At 44.5% G+C, this 27,366-nt stretch overlaps 1 protein-coding gene across 1 annotated transcript; it reads left to right on the forward strand.

Annotated features, from left to right (window-relative positions):
* Positions 1 to 1,046: 1,046 nt before the first annotated feature.
* LOC139398607 (cytosolic 5'-nucleotidase 1A-like) lies at positions 1,047 to 25,490 on the forward strand (the record flags this gene model as incomplete). The annotated part of the gene is given in 5 exon segments (XM_071144537.1): positions 1,047 to 1,208; positions 9,585 to 9,714; positions 20,075 to 20,197; positions 22,309 to 22,493; positions 22,833 to 25,490. Coding segments are annotated over 5 exon segments (957 nt in total), but the record flags the coding sequence as incomplete, so codon positions are not given.
* Positions 25,491 to 27,366: the final 1,876 nt, after the last annotated feature.

Below are 27,366 nucleotides of genomic sequence, written 5' to 3' on the forward strand. Positions count from 1 at the left end.
AGCTACGTGGAGACTAGATGAAGGGCTGTTAGCTACATGGAGACTAGATGTAGGGCTGTTAGCTACTTGGAGACTAGATGAAGGGCTGTTAGCTACATGGAGACTAGATGAAGGGTTGTTAGCTACATGGAGACTAGATGAAGGGCTGTTAGCTACGTGGAGACTAGGTGAAGAGCTGTTAGCTACGTGGAGACTAGGTGAAGGGCTGTTAGCTACGTGGAGACTAGGTGAAGAGCTGTTAGCTACGTGGAGACTAGGTGAAGGGCTGTTAGCTACGTGGAGACTAGGTCAAGGGCTGTTAGCTATGTGGAGACTAGATGAAGCGCTGTTCCAGCATGATGTTTTGTGAGGGTTCTCCTATTTCATCTCCTCTCCATGAATCACCTGCTGCCTTCGGTGTGTGTGTGTGTCCATGCGTGTATGCGCGGGTGCATACCTACGTATGTGTGTGTGTCGGCACTTCTGCGTGTCTGGTTACTGTGTGTGTGTCTGCGTGTCAGAGGTTGGGAATAGGTATCATGTACTGCTTAATGGAGGCCATCTTGAACATGCATCAACTACTAATATATCCAACTCTTCCCAGAATACACTGATGACCTTAACTGGGTTCATTTCACAGACCTGTGTTGTATGTGGTTAGGGCGATGTATTCACAGTCTAACCTATCCCCCTCTTTCTCTACCTCCTATTCTGTCAAAACTAATTTCTCTCTTTGTCTCCATTTCCCCATCCTTCTCAACCCTTCTTCCTTCCCATCTGCTTTCTCTCTTCATCATTCCATTGCCCAACCCTTCTCAACCCTTCTTCCTTCCCATCTGCTTTCTCTTTTCATCATTCCATTACCCAACCTTTCTCAACCCTTCTTCCTTCCCATCTGCTTTCTCTCTTCATCATTCCATTACCCAACCCTTCTCAACCCTTATTCCTTCCCATCTGCTTTCCCTATTCCTTTTCATCTCTACACATCCAATCTCTCTCTCATTCTCAACCCTTCACAACTATCTTTCTATCTTCCCATTCCCCCCCTCGCGTCTCTGCAGCCCAAGCCTGAGAATGCCGTGACCATTGCGGTGTCGTCCCGGGTCCTGTTCCGTACTGAGACGGAGCAGAAGGTGTATGAGCAGAAGGGTGTAGAGGAGTACCTAAGGTATCAGGTGGAGCACGAGAACGAACCCTTCGCCCCAGGACCAGCCTTCTCCTTCGTCAAGGTTAGAGTCATGCAAACACACTACCCTTCGCCCCAGGACCAGCCTTCTCTTTCATCAAGGTTAGAGTCATACAAACACACTACCCTTCGCCCCAGGACCAGCCTTCTCCTTCATCAAGGTTAGAGTCATACAAACACACTACCCTTCGCCCCAGGACCAGCCTTCTCCTTCATCAAGGTTAGAGTCATACAAACACACTACCCTTCGCCCAAGGACCAGCCTTCTCCTTCACCAAGGTTAGAGTCATACAAACACACTACCCTTCGCCCCTGGACCAGCCTTCTCCTTCATCAAGGTTAGAGTAATACAAACACACTACCCTTCGCCGCAGGACCAGCCTTCTCCTCAATCAAGGTTAGTCATACAAACACACTACCCTTCGCCCCAGGACCAGCCTTCTCCTTCGTCAAGGTTAGAGTCATACAAACACACTACCATTCGCCCCAGGACCAGCCTTCTCCTTCATCAAGGTTAGAGTCATACAAACACACTACCCTTCGCCCCTGGACCAGCCTTCTCCTTCATCAAGGTTAGAGTCATACAAACACACTACCCTTCGCCCCAGGACCATCCTTCTCCTTCATCAAGGTTAGAGTCATACAAACACACTACCCTTCGCCCCTGGACCGCCCTTCTCCTTCATCGAGGTTAGGGTCGTACAAACACACTGAGACGACACGCACAAACACTTCCGTACCATATATGGACTCAATGATGAACAAGGAAACAGGATACATGTCGTCGCCCCCCCCCCCCCCCCCCTTGGGCCAATTGAGATATCGCGTGTGACTAATACATTTCATTCATCGTGTGCGACCACAGATTATACATTATCTTGACCAAATACTCATGTCTCCGCAATGAATATGAAAAGACATATCTTCAAAAATGGAAGGCAGTCCAGCATGGGTACCAGTCCAGCCTGGGTACCAGTCCAGCATGGGTACCAGTCCAGCATGGGTACCAGTCCAGCCTGGGTATCAGTCCAGCCTGGGTATCAGTCCAGCATGGGTACCAGTCCAGCCTGGGTACCAGTCCAGCCTGGGTATCAGTCCAGCATGGGTACCAGTCCAGCCTGGGTATCAGTCCAGCATGGGTACCAGTCCAGCCTGGGTATCAGTCCAGCCTGGGTATCAGTCCAGCCTGGGTACCAGTCCAGCATGGGTACCAGTCCAGCCTGGGTATCAGTCCAGCCTGGGTACCAGTCCAGCCTGGGTATCAGTCCAGCCTGGGTATCAGTCCAGCATTGGTACCAGTCCAGCATGGGTACCAGTCCAAGACTTGACATTCAGGTCAATTTGACAGTGGCACACTGGGCCAGTACCAAGTGAAAACTACTGTCCCGAATGAGAAAATTCCTGGCCCTCTCCAAGATCACAGGAAAGCAAGTTATGCATGTACAATTTAAATCATGGGGGATTTCATGTTTTGTTATCAATCTGGGAAAGTACCTGATATTATAGCCTACCATAAAATCTGATATTAACACAGATTTTATGATGACATATAGAGTATATTATATAGACTATATTAAACAGTTCACAATATAATATTCCTCACCAGAAATTAGGCCAATAGCACATTGATGGAAAGCAATATCTTTAGGGCCTGTACATGGTCCCTATTAATCAGGCAGGGGTGATATATTAGCCATAAGCATTATCACCTGTCTGATGCAGCATGGTGGTCACATGGCTGAAGCATTATCACCTGTAGCTTGATGCAGCATGGTGGCCACATGGCTGAAGCATTATCACCTGTATGATGCAGCATGGTGGCCACATGGCTGAAGCATTATCACCTGTATGATGCAGCATGGTGGCCACATGGCTGAAGTATTATCACCTGTAGCCTGATGCAGCATGGTGGCCACATGGCTGAAGCATTATCACCTGTAGTCTGATGCAGCATGGTGGCTACATGGCTGAAGCATTATCACCTGTCTGATGCAGCACGGTGGCCACATGGCTGAAGCATTATCACCTGTAGCTTGATGCAGCATGGTGGCCACATGGCTGAAGCATTATCACCTGTAGCCTGATGCAGCACGGTGGCCACATGGCTGAAGCATTATCACCTGTAGCCTGATACAGCATGGTGCCCACATGGCTGAAGAATGGAGTTTCTCTCCCAGTAGGCAAATCATTAGCTAGATCACAAAGTAATATCTTTGCCTGTTTAATGTCCTAAACTGGAACTAAAACATGTCCCACTAAAAAAAATCATGGGATTTTTAGTGTTTATAAATACAGTGTAATTGTGTGAATTTTACAGTGAATATAGGTTTTCCTTTTATGCACTCGAATGGCCGAAGTGCTTCCTGTGGTTACTTTTGTTATTGCCAGACACTCAGATTGTAAAATGTTGCCTATAAATCATACAGCACTCTGAAAGCTGGGATCCCCCAATTTTCAATAATTGTCGTTAAAACTATTGTGTTTTCCCCAGATTGCATTTTGGAATGTTGCACAGTGACATTTCTTTCTGCGCAGCAATCAGCTGTGTGAGGAGTTGCGCCCACTTTCCACCAAACAGTTGATTTTAAGCTGATAAATAGCTTATGAACAGCTTCGGGAATGAATCAGTTGTTTTAACAATTATATAGGCATGGACTACAGAATAGCAGTATTGCAATATTAATTTTGTATTTAACCAACAAGTGATTTAAAAAAATAAAAAATAAATAATGATAAAAATAATAATAAAAAATAATAATAATAAAAAATAAATAATAAAATAATGTTCATGACAAGTAAGCAGCTTATGTAGGACTACGTAAACCTTTCTTTGCTAATAAGGACATCGCTGTGTCCAATATGAAAAAAGACTGAAAAGCATGTGGAGGACTTCCGAATGCACAGAAGTTTACATACACTTAGGTTGGAGTAATTAAAACTCATTTTCAATCACTCCACACATTTATTGTTAATTAACAAACTACAGTTTTGGCAAGTCAGTTAGGACATCTACTTTCTGCATGACACGAGTGATTTTTCCAACAATTGTTGACGGACAGATTATTTCACTCATAATTCTCTGTATCACAATTCCAGTGGGTAAGAAGTTTACATACACTAAGTTGACTGTGTCTTTAAACAGCTTGGAAAATTCCAGAAAATGAATTGACATCATTTGAGTTAATTGGAGGTGTACCTGTTGATGTATTTCAAGGCCTACCTTCAAACTCAGTGCCTCTTTGCTTGACATCATGGAACAATCTAAAGAAATCAGCCAAGACCTCAGAAAAAATATTGTAGACCTCCACAAGTCTGGTTCATCCCTGGGAGCAATTTACAAACACCTGAAGGTACCATGTTCATCTGTACAAACAATAGTATGCAAGTATAAACACCATGGAATCACGCAGCCGTCACACCACTCAGGAAGGAGACGCGTTCTGTCTCCTGGAGATGAACGTACTTTGGTGCTTAAAGTGCAAATCAATCGCAAAACAACAGCAAAGGGCCTTGTGAAGATGCTGGAGAAAACAGGTACAAAAGCATCTTTATCCACAGTAAAATGGGTACTATATCGGCATAACCTGAAAGGCTGCTCAGCAAGGAAGAAGCCACTGCTCCAAAACCGCCATAAAAAAAGTCAGACTACGATTTGCAACTGCACATAGGGACAAAGATTGTACTTTTTAGAGAAATGTCCTCTGGTCTGATAAAACAAAAATAGAACTGTTTGGCCATAATGACCATTGATATGTTTGGAGGAAAAAAGAGGAGGCTTGCAAGCCGAAGAACACCATCCCAACCATGAAGCACGGAGGTGGCAGCATCATGTTGTGGGGGTGCTTTGCTGTAGGGGGGACTGGTGGCCATCACAAAGATTTGACCTCAATTCTATAGAGCATTTGTGGGAAGAACTGAAAAGGCGTGTGCGAGCAAGGAGGCCTACAAACCTGACTCAGTTAAACCAGCTCTGTAAGGGGGAATTGGCCAAAATTCACCCAACTTATTGTGGGACGCTTGTGGAAGGCTACCTGAAACGTTTGATCCAATTTAAACAATTTAAAGGCAATGCTACCAAATACTAATTGAGTGTATGTAAACTTCTGACCCTCTGGGAATGTGATGAAAGAAATAAAAACTGAAATCATTCCCTCTACTATTATTCTGACATTTCACATTCTTAAAATAAAGTGGTGATCCTAACTGACCTAAGACAGGGACATTTTACTAAGATTAAATGTCAGGAATTGTGAAAAACTGAGTTTAAATATATTTGGCTAAGGTGTATGTAAACTTCTGAATTCAAATGTACGTGTCGATATTGAACTATGAATTTTTAGGCTGCCTGACTCCCTTGAGACGGGTCTGTGGCGTAGCCTACTGAGACGGGTGTATGGCGTAGCCTACTGAGACGGGTGTATGGCGTAGCCTACTGAGACGGGTGTATGGCGTAGCCTACTGAGACGGGTCTGTGGCGTAGCCTACTGAGACAGGTCTGTGGTGTAGCCTACTGAGACGGGTGTATGGCGTAGCCTACTGAGACAGGTGTATGACGTAGCCTACTGAGACGGGTGTATGGCGTAGTCTACTGAGACGGGTGTACGGCATAGCCTACTGAGACGGGTGTATGGCGTAGTCTACTGAGACGGGTGTATGGAAAAGTCTACTGAGACGAGTGTATGGCGTAGCCTACTGAGACGGGTCTGTGGCATAGCCTACTGAGACGGGTCTGTGGCGTAGGCTACTGAGACAGGTCTGTGGTGTAGCCTACTGAGACGGGTGTATGGTGTAGTCTACTGAGACGGGTGTACGGCATAGCCTACTGAGACGGGTGTATGGCGTAGTCTACTGAGACGGGTGTATGGAATAGTCTACTGAGACGAGTGTATGGCGTAGCCTACTGAGACGGGTCTGTGGCATAGCCTACTGAGACGGGTGTATGGCGTAGTCTACTGAGACGGGTGTATGGAATAGCCTACTGAGACGGGTCTGTGGCGTAGCCTACTGAGACGGGTGTACGGCATAGCCTACTGAGACGGGTGTATGGCGTAGTCTACTGAGACGGGTGTATGGAATAGCCTACTGAGACGGGTGTATGGCGTAGCCTACTGAGACGGGTGTATGGTGTAGTCTACTGAGACGGGTCTGTGGCGTAGCCTACTGAGACGGGTGTATGGCGTAGCCTACTGAGACGGGTGTATGGCGTAGCCTACTGAGACGGGTGTATGGCGTAGCCTACTGAGACGGGTGTATGGCGTAGCCTACTGAGACGGGTGTATGGCGTAGCCTACTGAGACGGGTGTATGGCGTAGCCTACTGAGACGGGTGTATGGTGTAGTCTACTGAGACGGGTGTATGGCGTAGCCTACTGAGACAGGTGTATGACGTAGCCTACTGAGACGGGTGTATGGCGTAGTCTACTGAGACGGGTGTACGGCATAGCCTACTGAGACGCGTGTATGGCGTAGTCTACTGAGACGGGTCTGTGGCGTAGCCTACTGAGACGGGTGTATGGTGTAGTCTACTGAGACGGGTGTATGGTGTAGTCTACTGAGACGGGTCTGTGGCATAGCCTACTGAGACGGGTGTATGGTGTAGTCTACTGAGACGGGTCTGTGGCGTAGCCTACTGAGACAGGTGTATGGCGTAGCCTACTGAGACGGGTGTATGGCGTAGCCTACTGAGACGGGTGTATGGCGTAGCCTACTGAGACGGGTGTATGGTGTAGTCTACTGAGACGGGTCTGTGGCGTAGTCTACTGAGACGGGTCTGTGGCGTAGTCTACTGAGACGGGTGTATGGTGTAGTCTACTGAGACGGGTGTATGGTGTAGTCTACTGAGACGGGTGTATGGTGTAGTCTACTGAGACGGGTCTGTGGCGTAGTCTACTGAGACGGGTGTATGGTGTAGTCTACTGAGACGGGTGTATGGTGTAGTCTACTGAGACGGGTCTGTGGCGTAGTCTACTGAGACGGGTGTATGGTGTAGCCTACTGAGACGGGTGTATGGTGTAGTCTACTGAGACGGGTCTGTGGCGTAGCCTACTGAGACGGGTGTATGGCGTAGCCTACTGAGACAGGGCTCACTCGAAACGGAGAGGAAATGCTGGTTGATAACAAGTGTGAAGCATAAAACGTGGGGAAGACTGTGAAGGATGAAATACAAATATATATATCATTTTTTTCTGTTTTGGAGTTTGAAAATTAGACCATTTGAAAGCTTGATTAATTAGCCCGGTGAGCTCTGCGGTTGTTGCCGGGGCCAGCGGGCAGCCCTGAAGGTATTTGCCCTGCAGTATCATTCGCTAATTCAATCCCTGTATTACACATCATGTGCCAAAGAAACACCTCCACCTGTTGGAGAAGACATATTTTGGGCCCAGTTATACCTCTCGCTTCGCCTCATCCTCTCTGGCGTGACTCACACATTACAGTTAATTACCATAGCTCCCGCCTTGGGCCATTCAGTGTAATTTTCGGATCTCCATGGCAAGACGCATCCTTCACCCAAGTTTAGTCAAAACCTGGGCCAATGCTGTCTGAGTTAAAGAATATGACTGAGAATGGACAAGACAGGCGGACAGACGGACAGACAGAGGTGATCCTCAGTCCCCTCCCTGATTTCATCGTGGGGGACAACAAAGATGAATGGATGCTCTTAAAGTTTGACTATAGACTGGATTTACAGAGATACTGAAATGCATAAACTCTGGTAGAGTACTGAGGTGGTAGAGTACTGAGGTGGTAGAGTACTGAGGTGGTAGAGTACTGAGGAGATAGAGTACTGAGGTGGTAGAGTACTGAGGTGGTAGAGTACTGAGGGGGTAGAGTACTGAGGTGGTAGAGTACTGAGGTGGTAGAGTACTGATGTGGTAGAGTACTGAGGTGGTAGAGTACTGAGGTGGTAGAGTACTGAGGGGGTAGAGTACTGAGGTGGTAGAGTACTGAGGTGGTAGAGTACTGAGGTGGTAGAGTACTGATGTGGTAGAGTACTGAGGTGGTAGAGTACTGAGGTGGTAGAGTACTGAGGTGGTAGAGTACTGAGGTGGTAGAGTACTGAGGTGGTAGAGTACTGAGGTGGTGGATTACTGAGGTGGTAGAGGACTGAGGTGGTAGAGTACTGAGGTGGTAGAGTACTGAGGTGGTAGAGTACTGAGGTGGTAGAGTACTGAGGTGGTAGAGTACTGAGGTGATAGAGTACTGAGGGGGTAGAGTACTGAGGTGGTAGAGTACTGAGGTGGTAGAGTACTGAGGTGGTAGAGTACTGAGGTGGTAGAGTACTGAGGGGGTAGAGTACTGAGGTGGTAGAGTGCTGAGTTGGTAGAGTACTGAGGTGGTAGATTACTGAGGTGGTAGAGGACTGAGGTGGTAGAGTACTGAGGTGGTAGAGTACTGAGGTGGTAGAGTACTGAGGTGTTAGAGTACTGATGTGGTAGAGTACTGAGGTGGTAGAGTACTGAGGTGGTAGAGTACTGAGGTGGTAGAGTACTGAGGTGGTAGAGTACTGAGGACATACACTGATGCCATCTCGTGGCCGAAATCTAAATAGTATCTAGGCAGGAATAATACATTTTGGCCTTTTTCTTGCATTTCAAAGATGATGGTATAAAAAAATATAACTTTTTGTTTCTTTGTATTATCTTTTACCAGATCTATTGTGTTATATTATCCTACATTCCTTTCACATTTCCATAAACCTAAAAGTGTTTCCCTTTAAACGTTAGCAAGAATATACATATCCTATAATAATAATAATAATAATAATAATAATAATAATATAATATACATATCCTTGCTTCAGGTCCTGAGCTGCAGGCAGTTAGATTTGGGGATGTCATTTTAGGCTAAATTTGGAGAGAAAAAAAGGGGTGTATCCTTAAGAGGTTTTAAGTGCCATCACTGAAATAAAAATTCAATGTAAATAAAAGAATATTGAGTAAGAGGTAAAATAAAAAACTATTTCCCCAAAGACTTGGAGAGACATAAAAATTAATAGGAACTGTCGCAGTAACACACAGACACATTCCGTGACTTGTTGTGGCTCATTGACTCATATCACATGGGTAAAGCATGCATCCGTAACCATGGGTACAAAGTGGCTGATTTTACATTGATTTAGAATGTTTTATCTCCAGGGTCTGAACGAGATGGAACTCTTTCACTATTGATCTGTATGCCGAATGCTATTACAAGTGTACTGATTACATTACCCATAATCCTTTGCTCTCCCCTGCTATCTCATCAGGCCTTGGAGACGGTGATATTGATTTGCATGCTATGACATGTACACTGACTGACTACATTACCCATAATCCTGTGATCTCCTCTGCTCTTCCGTCAGGTGTTGGAGGCAGTGAACGCTAACACATACGCTGACTACATTACCCATAATTCTGTTTTCTCGTCTGCTCTTCCATCAGGCGTTGGAGGCGGTGAATGCCCGTCTGAGAGAACTGTACCCAGAGAGTGAAGAACTGTTTGACATCGTCCTGGTAACCTATAACCACGCCCATGTAGGAGTCAGACTCATCAATACCATCAACCATCACAGTGAGTCTTACACACACACACACTTAGCACACTCACACGGAGGCATATGCACGCATGTTAGGGTGTGCTACCTGCACGAAACAGGCACAAGCACGCACTGTCCAACAGTTCATAGCGAAACTAGCGTACCCTCAAGAGAGCACGTGTGCTGCCCCAGTCAATGTGTCACAGGTATCAGCGTTAGCTTACCTTGGGTCTCTCAGATTTGGGAAATATCAGCAGATGTAGGTTCTTAATTTGACCACCCGTTTGTTGCAGAATTTTTTTTTTATGGCTTCTAAACTTTATAGTATCCACTTTAAAATATAAGACTTGGTGTGCCCTAAAAACAAACATTCATCAAACCCTACAAAAATGTCCATTAATTATAATCCACACAATAATTCACATTTCCTGTTGCTGCAGGATTATTTTCCTGCTGTGAGAAACAGGTCAAATTAAGACCCTACATCTGGGGCTTTCATTGTGTGCAACGAATACTGCATACCGCTATGTACTTATTCTAGAAGCCTAGAATACAAGGGTCCCGAAAGGGGTTATTCGGCTGTCCCCATGGGACAACCCTTTTCGATTCCAGGTAGAACCCTTTTGGGTTCCATGTAGAACCCTTTCAGGTTCCATGTAGAACCCTTTCGGGTTCCATGTAGAACCCTGTGGTTATAGATGGAAATCAAATGGGTTCTACCTGGTAAAAAAGGTTATTCAAAGGGTTGTCCTGTGTGGCCAGCCAATGAACCCTTTTACATTTTAGTTGGCACTTTTGTAGGCACAGACTGGGGATCGACTTACCCTTCCAAAGTCTGACTGTTCACCATTCGGGGGAAATAGCTAAACTGACCTGACATCTATATACCACTTTCACGTAGAGCTTTCCAGAGGCCATGAACCATAAGAGAATGGCTCTCTGTGTGTGAACGAACGCAAAACAGAAACCAAAGCTGTTTCCCAAATAATGGGTCAGATCCCAAGGGTCCCAACCAGTCCCTCTGGGTTCGCGGCCAAAGCAAAGCCTTGGTTGTGGCAAGACAAATGTAATTATGTATTTATTTATTTTTTATTGATGGGTCGCCAACATATTCAAAGGACTTCCGGGTCACAACAATGAAAACAAGTGAAGGGGGAGTGGCTTCCTTCAGAGCTCCCAGATGCCTCCATGTCTTCTCATCTGATGTTAGATCTCTCCAGTGGTCCTCTGTGTGACACGAACCACACTCCCTGACCTCTGACATTTTCTCTAGAGAACACAATAAACAAACACGGACAAGATGGCCGCCCAGACGTCAAGGAGATTCGATTCTGTAATACAAACTGTTCTTTAGGGTCCATCCCAAATGAAACCCTTTACAGTGACCAGAGCTCACACCGTATTACCTATCTATATCAGTTACAGGTTAGTCATTTAGCAGATGCTCTTATCCAGAGTGACTTACAGGAGCAGTTAGAGCCTTGCTCAAGGGCACATCGACAGATTCTTCACCTAGTCGGCTCGGGGATTCAAACCAGAGACTTTTCGGGTTACTGGCCCAACGCTCCTAACCGCTAAGCTACCTACCGCCCAGAACCAAAAGTAGTGCACTATTTAAGGAATATGGTGACGTTCGGGATAAAGACCTTATTGTGGAAGTGAATTAGGAGATGTCTATGCCACAAGTGCATAGGTTTAACAAGAGGCAGAAGTGATAAGTAATGTTGGATGCAACTCGCTTTATAGAAGATAGGGGCTTTTTTTGGACACTCATACAATATATACACTACCGTTCAATAGTTTGGGGTCACTTACAAATGTCCTTGTTGTTGAAAGAAAAGCCTTTTTTTTTGTCTATTAAAATAACATCAAATTGATCAGTGTCTTTGGGGTGTGTGACAACATAATGTAGACAGTGGATTGGCTCTTTGGGGTGTGTGACAACATAATGTAGACAGTGGATTGGCTCTTTGGGGTGTGTGACAACATAATGTAGACAGTGGATTGGCTCTTTGGGGTGTGTGACAACATAATGTAGACAGTGGATTGGCTCTTTGGGGTGCATGACAACATAATGTAGACATGGGGTTGGCTCTTTGGGGTGCATGACAACATAATGTAGACAGTGGATTGGCTCTTTGGGGTGTGTGACAACATAATGTAGACAGTGGATTGGCTCTTTGGGGTGTGTGACAACATAATGTAGACAGTGGATTGGCTCTTTGGGGTGTGTGACAACATAATGTAGACAGTGGATTGGCTCTTTGGGGTGTGTGACAACATAATGTAGACAGTGGATTGGCTCTTTGGGGTGTGTGACAACATAATGTAGACAGTGGATTGGCTCTTTGGGATGTGTGACAACATAATGTAGACATGGGGTTGGCTCTTTGGGGTGTGTGACAACATAATGTAGACAGTGGATTGGCTCTTTGGGGTGTGTGACAACATAATGTAGACAGTGGATTGGCTCTTTGGGGTGTGTGACAACATAATGTAGACATGGGGTTGGCTCTTTGGGGTGTGTGACAACATAATGTAGACAGTGGATTGGCTCTTTGGGGTGTGTGACAACATAATGTAGACAGTGGATTGGCTCTTTGGGGTGTGTGACAACATAATGTAGACAGTGGATTGGCTCTTTGGGGTGTGTGACAACATAATGTAGACAGTGGATTGGCTCTTTGGGGTGTGTGACAACATAATGTAGACATGGGGTTGGCTCTTTGGGGTGTGTGACAACATAATGTAGACAGTGGATTGGCTCTTTGGGGTGTGTGACAACATAATGTAGACAGTGGATTGGCTCTTTGGGGTGTGTGACAACATAATGTAGACAGTGGATTGGCTCTTTGGGGTGTGTGACAACATAATGTAGACAGTGGATTGGCTCTTTGGGGTGTGTGACAACATAATGTAGACAGTGGATTGGCTCTTTGGGGTGTGTGACAACATAATGTAGACAGTGGATTGGCTCTTTGGGGTGTGTGACAACATAATGTAGACAGTGGATTGGCTCTTTGGGGTGTGTGACAACATAATGTAGACAGTGGATTGGCTCTTTGGGGTGTGTGACAACATAATGTAGACAGTGGATTGGCTCTTTGGGGTGTGTGACAACATAATGTAGACAGTGGATTGGCTCTTTGGGGTGTGTGACAACATAATGTAGACAGTGGATTGGCTCTTTGGGGTGTGTGACAACATAATGTAGACAGTGGATTGGCTCTTTGGGGTGTGTGACAACATAATGTAGACAGTGGATTGGCTCTTTGGGGTGTGTGACAACATAATGTAGACAGTGGATTGGCTCTTTGGGGTGTGTGACAACATAATGTAGACAGTGGATTGGCTCTTTGGGGTGTGTGACAACATAATGTAGACAGTGGATTGGCTCTTTGGGGTGTGTGACAACATAATGTAGACAGTGGATTGGCTCTTTGGGGTGTGTGACAACATAATGTAGACAGTGGATTGGCTCTTTGGGGTGTGTGACAACATAATGTAGACAGTGGATTGGCTCTTTGGGGTGTGTGACAACATAATGTAGACAGTGGATTGGCTCTTTGGGGTGTGTGACAACATAATGTAGACAGTGGATTGGCTCTTTGGGGTGTGTGACAACATAATGTAGACAGTGGATTGGCTCTTTGGGGTGTGTGACAACATAATGTAGACAGTGGATTGGCTCTTTGGGGTGTGTGACAACATAATGTAGACAGTGGATTGGCTCTTTGGGGTGTGTGACAACATAATGTAGACAGTGGATTGGCTCTTTGGGGTGTGTGACAACATAATGTAGACAGTGGATTGGCTCTTTGGGGTGTGTGACAACATAATGTAGACAGTGGATTGGCTCTTTGGGGTGTGTGACAACATAATGTAGACAGTGGATTGGCTCTTTGGGGTGTGTGACAACATAATGTAGACATGGGGTTGGCTCTTTGGGGTGTGTGACAACATAATGTAGACAGTGGATTGGCTCTTTGGGGTGTGTGACAACATAATGTAGACATGGGGTTGGCTCTTTGACAACATAATGTAGACAGTGGATTGGCTCTTTGGGGTGTGTGACAACATAATGTAGACATGGGGTTGGCTCTTTGGGGTGTGTGACAACATAATGTAGACATGGGGTTGGCTCTTTGGGGTGTGTGACAACATAATGTAGACATGGGGTTGGCTCTTTGACAACATAATGTAGACAGTGGATTGGCTCTTTGACAACATAATGTAGACATGGGGTTGGCTCTTTGACAACATAATGTAGACATGGGATTGGCTCTTTGACAACATAATGTAGACATGGGGTTGGCTCTTTGACAACATAATGTAGACATGGGGTTGGCTCTTTGACAACATAATGTAGACATGGGGTTGGCTCTTTGACAACATAATGTAGACATGGGGTTGGCTCTTTGACAACATAATGTAGACATTGGATTGGCTCTTTGGGGTGTGTGACAACATAATGTAGACAGTGGATTGGCTCTTTGGGGTGTGTGACAACATAATGTAGACAGTGGATTGGCTCTTTGGGGTGTGTGACAACATAATGTAGACAGTGGATTGGCTCTTTGGGGTGTGTGACAACATAATGTAGACAGTGGATTGGCTCTTTGGGGTGTGTGACAACATAATGTAGACAGTGGATTGGCTCTTTGGGGTGTGTGACAACATAATGTAGACAGTGGATTGGCTCTTTGGGGTGCATGACAACATAATCGCTCCGAGAGACTCCATTCATCTACTTTACATAAATACATGCAATGATTGGCATGCTCTGTAATGTGGAACATAATTTATATAGCATACATTAAAATACCAGTGCCCCTGTTTGCAGGAGAGAGAGAGAGAGATCTGATTTGAAAAACCCCATCAGAATCACTAAAGAAGTCTCCCCTCTTAGAGAGCTATCAGGTTGCAAGGGAATTAGATTTCAGTTTCATAAGATCTTCTCAGGACACACAACTTCTTGTAAAATAATGTTTATTCATGTTTTCTCTAAAGGATACTGCTGTGAGAAGGCTTAACTACAGGCATGAAAACGACTTTGATGTCTGGATGTCAGTGAAGTTGTTCCAGTATGAGCAATCTTATACCTAGCAGTCTAAAGTATATTGTGGCAGAAGACTGGTGTTACTGTGCTGTCAATGTGCGGTATCATCAGGCCTCATCCTTGTCAATGTACTGCATCATCAGGCCTCATCCTGTCAATGTACTGTATCATCAGGCCTCATCCTGTCAATGTACTGTATCATCAGGCCTTGTCCTGTCAATGTACTGTATCATCAGGCCTCGTCCTGTCAATGTACTGTATCATCAGGCCTCGTCCTGTCAATGTACTGTATCATCAGGCCTCGTCCTGTCAATGTACTGTATCATAAGGCCTCGTCCTGTCAATGTACTTTATCATCAGGCCTCATCCTGTCAATGTACTGTATCATCAGGCCTCGTCCTGTCAATGTACTGTCTCATCAGGCCTCGTCCTGTCATTGTACTGTATCATCAGCTCTCACCTTGTCAATGTACTGTATCATCAGGCCTCGTCCTGTCAATGTACTGTATCATCAGGCCTCGTCCTGTCAATATACTGTATCATCAGGCCTCATCCTGTCAATGTACTGCATCATCAGGCCTCGTCCTGTCAATGTACTGTATCATCAGGCCTCATCCTGTCAATGTACTGTATCATCAGGCCTCATCCTGTCAATGTACTGTATCATCAGGCCTCGTCCTGTCAATGTGCGATATCATCAGGCCTCGTCCTGTCAATGTACTGTATCATCAGGCCTCGTCCTGTCAATGTACTGTATCATCAGGCCTCGTCCTGTCAATGTACTGTATCATCAGGCCTCATCCTGTCAATGTGCGGTATCATCAGGCCTCGTCCTGTCAATGTGCGGTATCATCAGGCCTCGTCCTGTTAATGTAGTATATCATCAGGCCTCATTCCAAAGAAAAACCAACCAAAATGTTTTATTTATTTTGAGAACCCATGCTCTTTCAATGGAAATCTATGGGTCCTCTGCAATTCCAGCTCCCAGATTGCAGTTCCTTTGGCTTCCACTAGATGTCAACAGTATTTGTTCAAGGTTTCACGCTTGTTTCTTCCAAAACGAGGAAGAATTTTGAGTTTTGGTACTGAGAGTCACAGTTGAAAGCAGTCTGCGGGCGCGCAACGATGAGGACGCACGCTTGCTAATTTTACTTTCCTATTGAACATACTTCTTTCTGTATGACATATTATAGTTTAATTACATTTTCGGGTACCTGAGGATTAAATAGAAACATAGTTTGACTTGTTTTCTCGATTCCTTTGTCTGCATGTTGAACGAGGGTATTACTGAAATTAATGGCGCCAACATAACATACTTTTTGGGATATAAAGAAGGATTTTATCTAACAAAATTACTTATTCATGTTGTAGCTGGGACCCTTGGGATTGCAAACAGAGGAATATTTCCATAAAGTAAGTGATTATTTAATCGCTATTTGCGATTTTATGATTTTATGTTCATAAATGTTTAATATCACGATTATTTATTTGAATTGCGCGCTCTCCAATTTCACCGGATGTTGTCGACAGGTGTCCCGCTGACGGGATATCTAGCCCTAATATATATCATCAGGCTTCATCCTCTGCCCAGATCAATGAAAACATCACAGAAAGACAATAACGAAGACAACGAATGAACACATGACATAAAGACGACAATGAACGGTTTAATATGAAGAATAACATCAATGACTGGGCCATCCGCAGAGTAGGATATCAAAGAATAACATCAATGACTGGGCCATCCCCAGAGTAGGATATCTACCATGCTTCAGTAGTTGTTTATGCAGCATGTCCCCAATGGTGGGTCAGGAGGGACCCATTTCTCCTGGGTTGGGGCTGTATGATTAGGATCTATCAGAACTTTTTGTTGTGTTTTTCTTCATCTTGATGATCTCAAGACTATTGGAAACATGGCACCCCCCCAAAAAAAAATCTGAATGTATTTATGGTCTGAAGGGGACAGCGGAGGGACAGCGGAGCGCTTGAGTGAGATGGGTTAAGAGTCATACCCCTCTCTCCCAAAATAAAACACTGCAGACAGCTAATCCTCTCAGGACATAATAACCTTTTTCAGGTCCCACCCTTTAGTGAAAGATCCCCACGGTCTCCTTTCCTTCTGAACAAACATCATTCTTCCCTTCTCCTCCCATCGTCCTTATCCCCCCCTTCTCCTCCCATCTTCCTTATTCCCCCCTTCTCCTCCCATCTTCCTTATTCCCCCCCTTCTCCTCCCATCTTCCTTAGTCCCCCCTTCTCCTCCCATCTTCCTTATTCCCCCCTTCTCCTCCCATCTTCCTTATTCCCCCCTTCTCCTCCCATCTTCCTTATTCCCCCCTTCTCCTCCCATCTTCCTTATTCCCCCCCTTCTCCTCCCATCTTCCTTATTCCCCCCTTCTCCTCCCATCTTCCTTATTCCCTCCCCTTCTCCTCCCATCTTCCTTATTCCCCCCTTCTCCTCCCATCTTCCTTATTCCCTCCCCTTCTCTCTCTCTCTGTCTCACTCTCTCTGTCACACTCTCTCTGTCACACTCTCTGTCTCTCTCTCTGTCTCAGTCACTCTCTCACTCTCTCTGTCTCTCACTCTCTGTCTCACTCTCTCTGTCTCACTCTCTCTGTCACACTCTCTCTGTCACACGCTCTCTGTCACACTCTCTCTGTCACACTCTCTCTGTCTCTCTCTCTCTCACTCTCTCTGTCTCACTCTCTCTGTCTCAGTCTCTGTCACACTCTCTCTGTCTCTCTCTCTGTCTCACTCTCTCTGTCTCACTCTCTGTCTCACTCTCTCTGTCTCACTCTCTCTGTCACACTCTCTCTGTCACACTCTCAGTCTCACTCTCTGTCACACTCTCTCTGTCACACTCTCTCTGTCACACTCTCTCTGTCTCACTCTCTCTGTATCTATCTGTCTCTTGATCCATGTTGAGCTTCTCCTCTTCCCTCTCAGTACATCTTGGCCCAGGAGTCAGGACTAAAGATTAATTCAGCACATTGCTGTACACCTGTATCAGATTACATTCAGCAGCCTGCTCCCTCCTCCCCTCTCTCCCTACCTCCCTCCTCCCCTCTCTCCCTACCTCCCTAAATCTTAAAGCAACAGTAAACAGTTCAGGTATATCATGACTGCTTAATCCCAAAACTCATCCTTTCATTTCTAGAAAGTCATTTACACATGACAAGTCTTGATATTCCACTGTTTTAATGCTCATTAGCCATTTCAGAAGTTTATTTAGTAAATTTTAAACATCCAAAATTGTCTGGTTCAAAAACTTGTGTTTTATAACACTAATCCCCCCCCCCCCCACCCTCCCCAGTCAGTTCATAACACTAATCCCCAACCAGGTCAGTTCATAACACTAATCCCCCCCCCCCACCCTCCCCAGTCAGTTCATAACACTAATCCACAACCAGGTCAGTTCATAACACTAATCCCCCCCCCCACCCTCCCCAGTCAGTTCATAACACTAATCCCCCCCCACCCTCCCCAGTCAGTTCATAACACTGATCACCCCCCCCCATCCTCCCCAGTCAGTTCATAACACTAATCCCCCCCCACCCTCCCCAGTCAGTTCATAACACTAATCCCCCCCCACCCCCTCCCAAGTCAGTTCATAACACTAATCCCCCCCACCCTTCCCAGTCAGTTCATAACACTAATCCCCCCCCCCACCCTCCCCAGTCAGTTCATAACACTAATCCCCCCCACCCTCCCCAGTCAGTTCATAACACTAATCCCCCCACCCTCCCCAGTCAGTTATTTAACACTAATCCCCCCCCCCCCCCCACCCTCCCCAGTCAGTTCATAACACTAATCCCCAACCAGGTCAGTTCATAACACTAATCCCCCCCCCCCCCACCCTCCCCAGTCAGTTCATAACACTAATCCACAACCAGGTCAGTTCATAACACTAACCCCCCCCCCCCCCACCCTCCCCAGTCAGTTCATAACACTAATCCCCCCCCCACCCTCCCCAGTCAGTTCATAACACTGATCACCCCCCCCCATCCTCCCCAGTCAGTTCATAACACTAATCCCCCCCCACCCTCCCCAGTCAGTTCATAACACTAATCCCCCCCCACCCCCTCCCAAGTCAGTTCATAACACTAATCCCCCCCACCCTTCCCAGTCAGTTCATAACACTAATCCCCCCCCCCACCCTCCCCAGTCAGTTCATAACACTAATCCCCCCCACCCTCCCCAGTCAGTTCATAACACTAATCCCCCCACCCTCCCCAGTCAGTTCATAACACTAATCCCCCCCCCCCCCCACCCTCCCCAGTCAGTTCATAACACTAATCCCCCCCACCCTCCCCAGTCAGTTCATAACACTAACCCTGACACTGACTCGACAGTTCTTGCACCTTACCTCAGATGACACCGTGTATTGCAAAATGCTAAACTAATCTATCTGCGTCCCAAATGTCAAACCTATTCTCTACTTTAAAAGTAGTACACTAGATAGGGAATAGGGTGCCATTTGGGTTGCAGGTAATTAGACATCCTCCCTAGAGAAATGGCATTTATCATGCATTTAGTGCTCAATTACACAGTCAACCGAAATAGGACTTCTGCTCTCAACCCAAACCCCTCTGAAAGACACATATTTAAGTTTTGGAGAGGTGCGGGGAGGGGGGGGGGGCTTCCCCACTGGAAGCCCAGGGAGCTGTTGTTGTGTGGGGGGGTTAAGTGCATTGCTCAAGTGCACAACAGCAGGCCATGGCATCTAGGAGCTGATACCAGCTCACCACTCTGACTGATTTTTTCCCATCGGACCCTGAATACGAAACTGGCAAGCCGGCGAATGCTGGCCCGCTCTCTAAACGCTCGGCTACCTGCCACCCCTTCAAAGCTTCTATAAATGTCCTTTGACCTTTGGCCTGGAAGGTTGGCCCAACGGTAATTAAAGGGCTATGCTGTCTTTTAATGCCGAGCTCACACTTTTTCTCAAGGGGAATTAAATGACAAAAGACACAGATAGAGGATCAGCTTTACTCATTCCAAATGATAACCTTAACCATTAGACCTAGGAGGAATACAATCTGATCTCAGAACAGTACCAAGGGATCACTTCAATTGACTGGCGTAACACGGCGAGATTCCAAATTATAACCTTAACCATTAGACCTAGGAGGAATACAATCTGATTTTAGAACAGTACCGAGGGATCACTTCAATTGACTGGCGTAGCACGGTGACCTCAGGTTATGACCAGTGTCATTTTTCATTAAGCACTTATGCGGAGGAAACTGGGAGGAGACGCCTGGACTTGACCAATAAGAAGTGCTCCCTTCTGCTTGCCCTTACGAACCCACATGTGTTTCTCTCTGTCTCCCAGATCTGTTCATTGAGAGGTTCTGTATGACGGGAGGCAGTTCACCTATTGGCTACCTAAAGGCGTGGCAGACCAACCTGTACCTGTCTGCCGATGCGGAGAAGGTCAGGGAGGCGCTGTCTGAAGGTGAGTCGCACCACTTCCTGTCCTCACCTGTATATTACACCCCTACCCTCCTACTGTAGCATGGAACCCATAGACCAAACTCAAAGGTCAACTGTCCTGCAGTGATATTGAACTGCCGACCTTCAGAGTGGGACAGGCACACACCGTGTCAATAGTTTGAATTACTGAAAAACAAAAGGTCACAAACAAAAGGTCACACACTTTAAAGTGTAATTTAGAACAGTGCACTACTTTAGACCAGGGTCTATGGGGTAGTAGGGCACTACTTTAGACCAGGGTCTATAGGGTAGTAGTGCACTACTTTAGACCAAGGTTTATAGGGTAGTAGGGCACTACTTTAGACCAGGACCTATAGGGTAGTAGTGCACTACTTTAGACCAGGGTCTATAGGGTAGTAGTGCACTATAGAGGGAATAGAGTGCCATTTGGAAACAAACAGTACCCTTTCTAATGCTCTATTCAGTCCACATCGCGGAAGTTTACGAGGTGAAGAACTTTGCCGTGTGATTTAAATTTAAAGGAAATGTTCCTGCTGTCATGATGTTGCCCTGTTGAGTGAGGCTTCCCCTTTCTCTCTCCACTCTTTGTTACCGCAGAAAAAGGTTGGGGAAAGGAACAATATTTCTTTAATCCAACCAGTTGAAAGTGTCCGTTGATACTTAAAGAATATGATGTCAGATCAGTTGTTGTCCGGGACATTATATCTGATGACAGGATGACATAAATTATATAGTGGAAAGTCTACACATTCTAGTTATCAGATTCACATGGAATTGTTGTGCAAATTAAATATTTGTGAAAATATTAAATATAATTTTATCCTCCTAAAATAAGATAATTGTTTCATAGTAAAACTTAGGCCCAGTCAGTGGAAGCACACCCAAGTGAACAGACAATGGTTGAGAACTATGAAGCACACCCTTCTCACCCCCGGTACAAAAGCCCGTTGACAGAAGTCAACCTTAGTTCCTGAAATGTGAGGACTGCTGTAGAGACTGAAAAGAGCCCTTGGTCTATCCCTTCGCCTCAGCCCTGCAAGGACTAAATGTTTTCTCTCAGACATCTTTAAATCGGTCTCAATGTTTTCCCTGAGACATCTTTAAAACTTCTTCAGGATTGGTGGTTGCCCTGTGGGATGGATGAGCTAAAGGCTAATGCGATTAGCATGAGTTTATAAGTAACAATTACGTTTCCCAGGACATAGACTGATATTGGCAGAAAGCTTAAATTCTTGTTAATCCAACTGCACTGTCCAGTAGCTGTTACAGTGAAATAATACCATGCTATTGTTTGAGGAGAGTGCATAATTATGAACTTGAAATGTTATTAACAAACAAATTAGGCACATTTGGGCAGTCTTGATACAACCTTTTGAACAGAAATGCAATGGTTAATTTTATCAGTCTAAAACTTTGCGCATACACTGCTGTCATCTAGTGGCCAACATTTGAATTGCACCTGGGCTGGAATAATACCTAATAATGCCCATTCTCTTGAATTTCAAAGATGATGGTACAAAAGAAAATACAAAAAAGATGCATGTTTGTTTCTTTGTATTATCTTTTACCAGATCTAATGTGTTATGTTATCCTTTATTCCTTTCACATTTCCACAAACTGCAAAATGTTTCCTTTGAAATGATACCACGAAAATGAATATCCTTGCTTCAGGGCCTGAGCTACAGGCATTTAGATTTGGGTATGTTATTTTAGGCAAAAATTGAAAAAAAGGGGCCAATCCTTAAGAGCTTGTCTCAATATTTTCTCTCAGGCATTGCTGCGGCCACCATGTTAATATTGATCTTCTCAATGTTTTCCATCAGACATTGCTGCGGCCACCATGTTAATCTTTTCCCTCAGGCATTGCTGCGGCCACCATGTTAATATTAATCTTCTCAATATTTTCCCTCAGGCATTGCTGCGGCCACCATGTTAATATTAATATTCTCAATATTTGATCTCAGACATTGTTGCGGCCACCATGTTAATGTTTTCCCTCAGGCATTGCTGCGGCCACCATGTTAATGTTTTCCCTCAGACATTGCTGCGGCCACCATGTTAATGTTTTCCCTCAGGCATTTCTGCGGCCACCATGTTAATGTTTTCTCTCAGGCATTGCTGCGGCCACCATGTTCATGTCCAATAAGCTGACAGAGGTATCGCAGACGCAGCTGAGAGTGGCCTTTGACGGGGACGCTGTCCTCTTCTCTGATGAATCAGAACGCATCTTCAAGGCCCAGGGCCTCGACGGGTTCTTCCAGCACGAGAGAGACAACGAGGACATTCTACTGGACCGTGTATGTAGACATATGTCAGAAAAATAAACATATTGGATTGTTATCGTTGTTATCATTCAGATTCCTGTAACTCTCTGCTTATTAGAAAAAAACGTTCTTATTTAACTCTCCTCTCCTCTCCTCTCCTCTCCTCTCCTCTCCTCTCCTCTCCTCTCCTCTCCTCTCCTCTCCTCTCCTCTCCTCTCCTCTCCTCTCTTCTCTTCTCTTCTCTTCTCTTCTCTTCTCTTCTCTTTCTTCTCTTCTCTTCTCTTCTCTTCTCTTCTCCTCTCCTCTCCTCTCCTCTCCTCTCCTCTCTTCTCTTCTCTTCTCCTCTCCTCTCCTCTCCTCTCTTCTCCTCAGGGCCCTCTTAAGGACTTCCTAGCGTCCCTTGGTAAACTCCAGAAGAAGTTCTATGCTAAGGGTCACCGTCTGGACTGTCCCATTCGTACCTACCTGGTGACGGCCCGCAGCGCAGCCAGCTCAGGGATCCGTGCCCTGAAGACCTTGAGAGCCTGGGGCCTGGAGACGGACGAGGCTCTGTTCTTGGCCGGGGCACCCAAGGGCCCGATGCTGGAGAAGATTAGGCCCCACATATACTTTGATGACCAGATGTTCCATGTGGAAGGGGCGGCGGAGATGGGCACGGTCGCGGCTCACGTACCCTACGGGATCGCTCAGAAGCACCCACATAAGAAGAGCCTGAACACAGGGAAGTAGATAGCGGAAGGAGAGAATAAGTGAAAGATTGAAGAAACTAAGAGAGAAGAAGAGACCTGAGATTAAATACTTTTAGAGAGGGAGATATAGAGTCATATGGAACATCTGATCTTCCCCAGGTCATTGTCACAAACAAGAAAAGGGTTATTTTCAGTCAGTAAGCTTCGTAAAAACTAAGGTAGATCAATTAAAAATGAAGACAATGAAGAAAGTCTGTAAAGTTTTGGTATTGAAATACTCCTAATAGACGATAATTTAATATGTGTTGATTACAGTATGTGCTTTTGACCAGATTTCAGAAGTGTTTGTGTTGTGTAAGTGGGGTTGTTTCACCTCCTCAGCATCCTGTTTGTGCAGCCGTTATAATCTTCCTTAGGAATGTGTTATCGTAAGCACTTTGGTTGGCCACGGGAGAGTTCTACATGCCTGATATAGGAACATAGGAGAGTTCTACATACCTGATATAGAACCAGAGGAGACTTCTACATACCTGATATAGGAACATAGGAGAGTTCTACATACCTGATATAGAACCAGAGGAGAGTTCTACATACCTGATATAGGAACATAGGAGAGTTCTACATACCTGACATAGAACCAGAGGAGAGTTCTACATACCTGATATAGAACCAGATGAGTTCTACATACCTGATATAGAACCAGAGGAGAGTTCTACATACCTGATATAGAACCAGAGGAGAGTTCTACATACCTGATATAGAACCAGAAGAGAGTTCTACATACCTGATATAGGAACAGAGAGTTCTACATACCTGATATAGAACCAGAGGAGAGTTCTACATACCTGATATAGAACCAGAGGAGAGTTCTACATACCTGAAACAGGAACAGAGAGTTCTACATACCTGATATAGAACCAGAGGAGAGTTACATACCTGATATAGAACCAGAGGAGAGTTCTACATACCTGATATAGAACCAGAGGAGAGTTACATACCTGATATAGAACCAGAGGAGAGTTACATACCTGATATATAACCAGAGGAGAGTTACATACCTGATATAGAACCAGAGGAGAGTTCTACATACCTGATATAGGAACAGAGAGTTCTACATACCTGAAACAGGAACAGAGAGTTCTACATACCTGATATAGAACCAGAGGAGAGTTCTACATACCTGATACAGGTTCTACATACCTCAACATTTGTGGGATGTAACATGCATCCTGTGCTATTTTTAATGGCCGATCCACGGCTGTGGTTGTAGCGAAGGGAAAAGACTACAGGTGCTCCAGAACTCTCCACAGTCCGTCCTAAGAAGAATAAGACAGAGGTGAACTCTTGATAGTAACCAGGATGATATTTTACAAGATGACGAATGGCATCTGGACTGCCTTAAAGGACCCTGGTGTCTGTGCTTCAAAACACATGGATGAGACTGACCGACTGAAAGATGTGGGAACACCTCAAAAGTGTTCTGGAATTGGGAATCGATTCTATTATTTCTAGAATCAAAAAAGCCATGATCCAGAAGCACAGAGGAATGGGGTGAAATAACTATATTTGACAGTTGCACGACAAGACATACCTATTAATGAACATATGTAGCACACATGGAAACAGTTACGCAATGTAATTTATTAATTAATAGACCTTATTTGTTCGTGTCGAATTGTCTCACTGTGAAAAAAAAAAAGTAATTAACTTCAAGAATGAAGAGGTCACTTGCATGCTAGTCATCTTCCCCGAAGATAACAAATAACACAATTGTATTATCTCACAAAAGTCTTCTCCAAGTAACAAAGCCATAAATACCAACCATAATGTTTTTTTTAAATCTCTGAGTTTCCATTGGTGCCTTGGTTCTAACACATGTAGTAGGTGTATCACCTGTCTGTTCTGAGGGAACACTAGACGATCAATAAAGTTTTTACGAATTCAACTGCATGACAGAACTAAGGAGGAAGTGCTAAAGGAAGTGCCTGGTTGCATCCTAAATGGGAACCCTATTCCGTATGTAGTGCACCACTTTTGACCAGAGCCCTATGAGTCCTGTTCAATAGTAGTGCACTATATAGGGGATAGGGTATGTAAGCGTGTAACAGTAGTTTAAAATGGCTTCCTCCCGTCGTTTCCCTCCATCGTCACTGACGTTAAAGAACTTGATGCATGGTGAGACTTACAGTACCTCCCTGTACCTGATTCTACAGTCTACATTATCAACTCGGTCATACGTTGATATACCAGCAATGTTACTAGAAAAACTTCTGGAATGAATTTGTGTTAAATAACATATTGAATAGAAGCGTAATTAATTAAAGATCTCTGTTGTCATACATTTAAATGCATAGATATCTTTTCTTTGTTTGTCTGTAGAAATACAGTGAAAAGACTAACAATCAAATGTAGCTTCAAATATATGTTATTTAGTATTTGAAGGGGGTCGAATATATGTTATTTAGTATTTGAAGGGGGTCGAATATATGTTATTTAGTATTTGAAGGGGGAGAATATATGTTATTTAGTATTTGAAGGGGGATAATATATGTTATTGAGTATTTGAAGGGGGAGAAATATATGTTATTTAGTATTTGAAGGGGGAGGAATATATGTTAATTAGTATTTGAAGGGGGAGGAATATATGTTATTTAGTATTTGAAGGGGGAGGAATATATGTTATTTAGTATTTGAAGGCACCACACCTGTAGACAAAGAACATTTAGTTCTACCAGAGATACATGTTTGGTCACCTTTTATTTGAATAGTCTGAGTTTTCCATGTGGACCTGCTCTACGTGGTCATACTATCAACATACGATCTGTGGATAAGCAACTGCCGTCTACAGGTTATGGTGAAGTGTTACCTAATATTTGAGCAGTTTGGCTGTCTAAACATTATACTATTATCCCCCCCCCTGAGTATTATGACGATGAAATCTCTTTGCCATGTAAACACAGTAAACCTGGATGTGTGTAGGATGGAAATAATCAATGCTCAAAATGTTATTTATTTTTTTCTAAAGGAAGGACTTTTAGTTTAGTTTAGTTTGACGTAAAAGTCCCAATGATGATTTAAATGTGTCACTATGTATTTGGTCTGCACTAGATATCTAGTCCTGCTGATGTGTCTACGTGGTAACCCTTGTTACCATGTTACGGTACAGCTGTGTCTAAAATGATTTGATGCTCCTCGTCAACCATTGTGGACATTTGGGGACATTTATTACAAAGACGATCGTTCAAGCGTTTTGCTAAATGACAGATATTATTATATAGAATGGGTCGTTTTAGTTTGTCAATAAAACACAGACACTGTATTTTATTACAACGGAACATTCCACAGAAAAAAACCTACAGACGTTTGGAATGAGTCTCGTCACCATGTTGATTTTTATTTTTATGAACAGTGGGATAAAAAAAGTATGTGAATCCTTTATAATTACTCTGATTTCTGCATAAATGGGTCATGTAATTTCATCTGATCTTCATCTAAGTCACAACAATAGATAAACTCTGTTTAAACTAATAAACACACAATTATACATGTTCATGTCTTTACTGAACACACCGTGTAAACGTTCACAGTGCAGGGTGGGAACAGTATGTGAACCCTCGGATTTAATAACTGGTGGACCCTCTTTTGGCAGCAATAACGTCAACCAAACGTTTTCTGTAGTTGTGGATCAGACCTGTACAACGGTCAGGAGGAATTTTGGACCATTCCTCTTTACCAAACTGTTTCAGTTCCACAATATTCTTGGGATGTCTGTTGTGAACAGCCTCTCAATCAGGTTGAGGTCAGGACTAACTGGGCCACTCCAGAAGGTGTATTTTATTCTGTTCAAGCCATTCTGTTGTTGATTTTATTCTGTCTTTTGGGTTGTTGTCCTGTTGCATCACCTAACTGCTGTTGAGCTTCAATTGTTGGACAGACAGCCTTACATTTTCCTGCAAAGTGTCTTGATAAACTTGGGAATGAATTTTTCCGTCGTTGATAGCAAGCTGTCCAGGCCCTGAGGCAGCAAAGCAGCCCCAAACCATGATGCTCCCTCCACCATACTTTACAGTTGACATGAGGTTTTGATGTTGGTGTGCTGTGCCTTTTTTTCTCCACACATAGTGTTGTGTCATCCTTCCAAACAACTCAACTGTAGTTTCATCTGTCCACAGAATATTTTGCCAGAAGAGCTGTGGAACATCCAGGAGCTCTTTTGC

The sequence above is a fragment of the Oncorhynchus clarkii genome, unplaced genomic scaffold (genome assembly GCF_045791955.1).
Source record: "Oncorhynchus clarkii lewisi isolate Uvic-CL-2024 unplaced genomic scaffold, UVic_Ocla_1.0 unplaced_contig_12130_pilon_pilon, whole genome shotgun sequence".
NCBI classification, from domain to species: Eukaryota; Metazoa; Chordata; class Actinopteri; order Salmoniformes; family Salmonidae; genus Oncorhynchus; species Oncorhynchus clarkii.